General features: G+C 42.5%; 1 protein-coding gene across 1 annotated transcript; it reads right to left on the bottom strand.

Annotated features, from left to right (window-relative positions):
* Positions 1-1,057: 1,057 nt before the first annotated feature.
* On the bottom strand, positions 1,058-3,073 carry LOC138297247 (uncharacterized). The gene is made up of 2 exons (XM_069236714.1): positions 2,550-3,073; positions 1,058-2,448 (listed from the first exon to the last, which is right to left on the bottom strand). Exons 1-2 carry the CDS (start codon positions 3,030-3,032, stop codon positions 1,819-1,821), a joined length of 1,113 nt encoding a protein of 370 aa, XP_069092815.1. The 5' UTR covers positions 3,033-3,073; the 3' UTR covers positions 1,058-1,818.
* Positions 3,074-6,615: the final 3,542 nt, after the last annotated feature.

Genomic DNA, 6,615 nt, shown 5'->3' with positions numbered 1-6,615 from the left:
AACGCCTGTCTCCGGACACCGCTCCCTTTCCTTTTCAGAACCTTTTCAACCCTGTACACCCTGTTCGGATCGTAGGGCACCTTTTGCAACTCTTCGGTGTAAAAGACACCCGATACCTCTTCCCCAGCGTAGTCTTTTAACCTGTAAATATATATCCCTTCTTTAAGCTGCACACTTTCCACTATGAATATCTCATCGCTGAATGTTTGCTGGTAGCCTTTGGTGAAGACCCCCTTCAACTTTGAAACCCTGACATGATCCCCTTCTTTTAAATTCGGTTTCTTGACCTTCGGCGTGAGACGCCCGCCGTACACCGTTCTCCACACCGTTAACGAATTATCCCTTGTTACCTTAACAGGGGCCATTTTGATTGTCCTGTGGTAGGTGGCGTTATAAACATCTATAAAAGCCTTTAGAACATCCACGTATCTGTAGGTGTTGTTGGCGGTGAAATATCGCCACATCTTCGACTTTAAAGTACGGTTAAAACGCTCTACAACAGCAGCCTTTACCTCTGTGTGCGTTACAAAATGTTGAACAGCGTGCAGGTCTAATAATTTTTGGAAATGTTTGTTTAAAAATTCCTTTCCGGCGTCTGTTTGTAGTTTCTGGGGCACACGCCCGCTAGCGAAGATGTCTTTAAAAGCAGCTGTAACGCTGGTACCACTTTTATCGTTTAATGCCTCTGCATAGGCGTATTTGGACAAGACATCTATGACGGTTAATATATACATGGCGCCATCGTTATGTTTTGCTAGATCTTGAAGACTGATTATGTCGGCCTGCCACTGATAATCGAGCTGTGCGTTAACAACTGTGGCCCGACTCTTAAAGCGCCTCCTGGCAGGTTTGTGCAGCGAATAAGTCTCTTCCCCAGCTAACCAAGTCTTCACACTGGCACGTTTTACAGATTCATTTTCAGCTCGAGCCCTTCTAAATAGAGCTTCGGAACCTCCGAAACTTCCAACCCCATGTTTATCGTAATAAAGCTTCCTTAAATCCGCATCCGTCATGTTGTCTCCCACCAACACCACAAAATGAAAGACGCTTGTTTTGTGTAAGGTCATTTTATTAAACATGAAAAACATAAAAAATGGTGCTGGGCTACACAACCAACGGGTATTTGACATTTTGTGCTACAGAGTTTATAGATGTCATAACGCTGGACCGCTGTGGTCTTTTTACAAACGTATACATAGTACAACCCCCACTACACATGTTACTCAGAGTATGGCCTTTCACAAACGCTAAGCGTCACAAACTTTGATATTTTTATGGCTATACTCTCAATAGCTCTAGACAGGACTTCCCGCTCCCCACGCCTATAACTCTGAACACTCAGGATACTGACAAAATTCAACAGTTCATACAGTTCTAACCAGGACCATTCCGAACCTTTATTTGTGACATAATCTTCAGTCATGTTCACCAACGCCTCGTGTATCCCCGTCTCAGGTGAAAGTCTTAACTCTCGAATGTGGTCTTTGTCCGAGGTCCGGCATTCAACAGATGCGTTTAGCCGCCCATTGATACACCACTTGGCGATACACAAATGACTGCTACATTGCAACAAGGCTGAAGGTTCCGAAATGTTCAGATACCGCAGAGTCATAGGATGTATTTCAGCTATTCTTTCTTTAACCAGCACAAAAATCAATCTCCCGATACAGATGTAGCCCGGTTGTAACTCATAGGCATCTTGCATCTCGATACCCGGATTCCCCGCCTAAAAGTGAGTAAGTATGGAGCGTTAAGTAACACATTCATGGTCTACTTTTTTTTTTTTTTTTTTTAATTAATTAATTTATTTTATTTTTTCTAAAACAGCTTTCGTGGGGCTAGAGACTTCATTCTTCTGTTTTTATGATAAATGTCACACATTCGTCTTTTTATAACCCGTTCTAACATACTTATGTCAAAGTGGGGACACATACCATGCATGCGGTCGAGTTTTGAGCAGGGCTCAGCAGCGTATCGGATCTCATTGACAGCCGCAGCCAAGACCTTAATCATATCACTGTGGACACCTTTCTTCACAGCCGACAGCCCATACACAACCCTTAACAACCTATATACCCGGTGAGGGTCTATCCGACTACAAATGTGGCGAATTATTCTTGGTGTGTATGCATCGTATAAACATTCATGAGCATCCTGTTGAGGCGCATTAATTTTATGCCCGTAACAAAGATCATAATAATCCCGTTTAACACAGGCGTTCACAGCGGCCGCTGCAAAACCTTTAACTGGCCATATGGTGGCCCAGGGTACGCCCGGAGCTTCCTTTTCAAAATCGCGGCTAGTGTAGGTGCAGACACATTTCTTACGAGGCTCTTTGTTCTGGCTTGTAACACTTCCAGACTGTCTGGAACAGCATAAGCAGTAAAAATTTACGGCGTTAACCTTTGGAGTTGACCCTTCTAGAGGCTCACTTTCTTCAGCTACGTTCTAGGGTTCAAACAGAAAGCACAAGACACATTATTAGTTAAATGTATGACATTAGAGTATACAGACATAAAAAAATAAATAACAAAACTGTCATTACCAACCTCCATATTCGCATCACACTCAGAGGCTCCTCTGAAATCCTGGGAGTCGCAGAGGTCCATTGGGGCAGAAACAGTGCCGGAGCTTACACCTGACGGCTGTACAATAACGGCCTCTGACTCGGTGGCCTCCTGGTCGCCCATGTCTTCATAGATGGGCGAATTCGGTGGTGCTACACATTCTTCAACATCTTCAATGTCTATGAAGTTAGATGCAACACTTAATTCATCTTTCGAGGCATTGCTGTCGCTGTCGGGCCCCTTAATAGGGGATATCTGGGTCGACACTGCCTTGAGGTTGAGCTTTTCAAGCCGGTAGCAAAGTTCCTCTTCAAAACCGGTAACATCGGTATCTTGGGTGGCAGGGACATCCTGTTGTGCATTCTCATCCATCGTAAGAGGGGCGAGGGTCCGGTAATATCTACCAATAGTGTTCAGGGCCCCTGAGGAGGCTGCTTTTCTTGCGATCGGATTGTATCTCTTCATGGCACCTTGCCAAACTGTTTCAACCCTGGTTCACGGTTTGACAGCCGGTTCTAACCAGCTCCTTATATGCAACATTTAAAAAAAAGGGGGGCTAACACGTGACACCATGAGGGCCCCTAACTGGCACTTGGGCATGAATGTCTGACATGTCCAGACCTGTCCCTCTCAGGCTCTGAAACCACTTGCACAACACTAAGTCATACTTTTTTACACAGCTCATAGGCCATCACCCAGGGGCTAGGACCCAGGCACAAGGCTAACACGTGACACCACGTGTTCACAAACCACGTGACACCCCCATGCACGTCACTTCCAGGGAGGGCTTTCTGGGACACCGGAAGTCCCAGCCACCGGATATTACGTCATTTCCGGGGCGGGATAACTGTCACTTTTAATATGGTGATTAAAGGTATCCCTTCCTACTACTCTTGTCTACAGGTAGTTTTGTACTCCACATTTAAGATCTTTTTAGATAATGAACTGCTGGATATTTGAGATATTACACCAAAGAAAAAGGAAACCGGCTTTTCTCTCATGCATTCACATACACTGACTCAAATTGATTTCATATGTTTTCATCCACACTCTTCAATTAAGTATATAAGTATGATATTTGCACTGTTTTTTTTTAAATGAGCCCCCAATATTGTAATTACAGTTTCTAAATAAGAACTGTTAATTTGAAAGTGGCAAAAAAACAAGATTTAGCTAATATAAATGGATGAACAGCCCATGTAATTTGGATGTGGCTGTGTGTGGCTAGCTTGGGTGTGGCCAGGCTTTATGCAATTCTCATTACAAGACTAGAAAACATGGGCTGTTCTTTGGGTGTGGCCAGGCGTGGCTAGCTTGGGTGAAGTTGGGTGTGGTTGCCTATTTAAGCTCCATCCAATGACTTGTGAGTCCTTACTATTCAGAACCATAGCTGAATGAAGAAGCAACCAGAGCTGTGTCTCCTGCATTGCAGCCTGTGCTCCATTTTCAGCATTTTAGCCGCACTCCATCTTCAGCACCTCAGCCTCACTCCATCTTCTGCATCAGGATCCAGCATCACGGACATCCGGACAAGAAAATCAGAAATACGTTTGGAATTTTCAAGGAGGTAACATGCTACGCCTGTAGTTAAAAGACTTACCGGATTACTCTAGATGCAACGCACATTCTGGAGAACCGTGTTCGTGAAAGAGACAAAATGTGAAAACTCAATTAAAATTTGCAAGTACAATCACTAGATGCAACAAACTCGCTAAATTGTTACAGCATCTGCAATGAAACTTTGTGACCAGTGTCTTTTTCTGTACACAAACTCATAGAAATACAATCTTTGTATTACAGTAATATTTACAGACTTTTGGGGTGATAAGCAATCATGTTAGTTGAATAGCTATGTGTACCATGCAGTTGTTCAGTAATATGAGTCTAGGATAGGACTCCTGAAGGAATGAGTGAGAAAGATGTATATATGAGAAAGTATCTGTCTACTTCTGAATGAAGAAGTTGTAAAGCAGTTTTCCTACAAATCCAGTAATGAAAGCGCAATGGGTATCATCCGCATTTGTGATTGGGGGGAATTATGAATAATAGCAGGTCTAATGTTTTTCTCATTTATGTAGGAACACACCGTATCTAGAATCAACATCAGAGAGAGTAAGGTGCCCGTTATTCAATACAATCGGGAAGGGGGCATTCAAAGGTGAGGAAAGGTATCATAGCAAATTAACAATAGCAGTATCAAGGCATAGATTGTTTGAAGTAACTCACGACATCCTTATATTTTCAGCCAGCTGCAGAAGTAGAACATATTTCATCCAATCTGTTGCTCCCTATTTTACACCTAGGAGTGAGCTCTCTCTCTCACCCCCTGCCCCTTTCCCCTGTCAAACTCTTGGTGGCCACAGAATTACAACCTTTTGGGGGCACTTGAGTTTGACAGTGGAACTGGAATCTAGCATCTCAGGGACTCATCTCAATTCTACGGGATCAGCTATAATTCAGGTTAGTGAAAGTGAATTCCTGACAGTAACTTTTCCTTAATATTTATTCATCATTGAACTGAATTTTTAATAACGAATAAAATAGTTGTTTACTTATTTTTCTAGCCAGTCCCATTTCTGAGATAAAGTATTTTATTATGTGCTCTGATTTGTAACATAGCACAGCTAGGCCTGCCACAATTAAAATTGTTTTAGGACCTTTTCACTGTAGGGATATAGTATTATTAGTTTTCTACCTGTCCCACTTTTAAATACCATGCACCCTTTCTTGTGGGCTATGAGGCCTATATATGGATGACTGACTAATATTTAAAATGGAGAGCTTTCCCTGCCAAAAGGTGTTATTTTGGCATGTTGCACTGCAGGTTTTAAAATGTTGAGGCAGGCTACACGGGATAGGCCTGTAGCTGTGTTTGCACTTCCACTGTAGTGGATGCACAATTGGTGCTGCGGTCCACATGTGCATTTAACTCCAGACCTTGGGTGCACCTTCCACACCATGTACTAGAGACTTACAGGCAGTGTAAATGTATCAATTAGGACTAAGCCAATATATCCATGTTTAAAGGGGGATCCTGGGCACTTTATTCCTAGTTAGCAGGCGTGTAGTGCACAGAGTTGTAAAGCCAGCTAATCAGATAAGGCAACAAAAACTAGAGGATGTCACACAAAAGATGGTAATTTCTCACAAGTGGTATACCCTGTGTCACTTTAACGTTTATTAGCATCAAGGAGGAGTGAAGTAGTGTATCCATTGGCACTTTAGCCCATCTTAATATCAAGGAGGCGAAAAGTGGCATATCCATTGCTACTTTAATCATGGTAATATCGAGGAGGAGCTAAGCAGTGTATCTAGTATCAATCTGACCTGCTTTATCATCCACCCTCTATCATGCTGATCAGATGTCAGTTACAGTTTGATACTGAAAACGTTTTCACATTTTGATCAGGAGACATTTTCATTTATTGTAGGTATATAAAGTACAACCATTGCATTTTTATATATATGGTTGAAAATATGTACATTGACACAGCCTGTGCACACCTGAGATTGAATCTTAGTGCAATGCTAACTATCACAGTAAAACAAGTTAAAATGCATTAAATTACAGCAGACTAAGATAACAATACATAAATCACGCACGTGGTTGCTAATGTTTTTATTAAATTAGTAATTCACAAAATAGTAAGGTTCAAAGTCCTAAATGGTTTTTTACATGTCATATGAGTGCAGGTGCGCTCTTTTGGGCTAGATTAATTCTTGGATTGTGCTGAATACCTATGGGTAATTTATAGCTTGCACAAAAACAGCACCTGAAAACCACATTTGTAAGCCAGCCCTACTACATTTCTTCAGCGCCATTGTTGGTTTAGAAATACTCTGATAGGTTGTCTCAGATGTTTGCCAGAATGAGAAGCGGGCTCGCTAAAGCACAGGCCTTAAAGGACCCTTGCTGGCAAGCATATTGCAAAAGGGATCAGCACGAGTGGCTGCCACATCTCAGAGGAATCCTCCCGCACGCGCACGACTGAAGACGTGAGTGGCCTGGAGCAGTTTGGCTCTGAACAATGACAGATGTTGTTTGAAA

The sequence above is a fragment of the Pleurodeles waltl genome, chromosome 5 (genome assembly GCF_031143425.1).
Source record: "Pleurodeles waltl isolate 20211129_DDA chromosome 5, aPleWal1.hap1.20221129, whole genome shotgun sequence".
In the NCBI taxonomy this organism is placed as follows: Eukaryota; Metazoa; Chordata; class Amphibia; order Caudata; family Salamandridae; genus Pleurodeles; species Pleurodeles waltl.
The sequence above is the reverse complement of the archived record's forward strand: the minus strand, read 5'-3'. Positions and strand labels throughout refer to the sequence as shown.

Excerpts from the sequence above, each read along its gene's own strand:
- LOC138297247 (XM_069236714.1), bottom strand. The coding sequence starts at position 3,032 with ATGAAGAGATACAATCCGATCGCAAGAAAAGCAGCCTCCTCAGGGGCC. Across the intron at positions 2,449-2,549 it reads AGTGTGATGCGAATATGGAG|AACGTAGCTGAAGAAAGTGA; the intron begins GTTGGTAATGAC and ends TTTGAACCCTAG.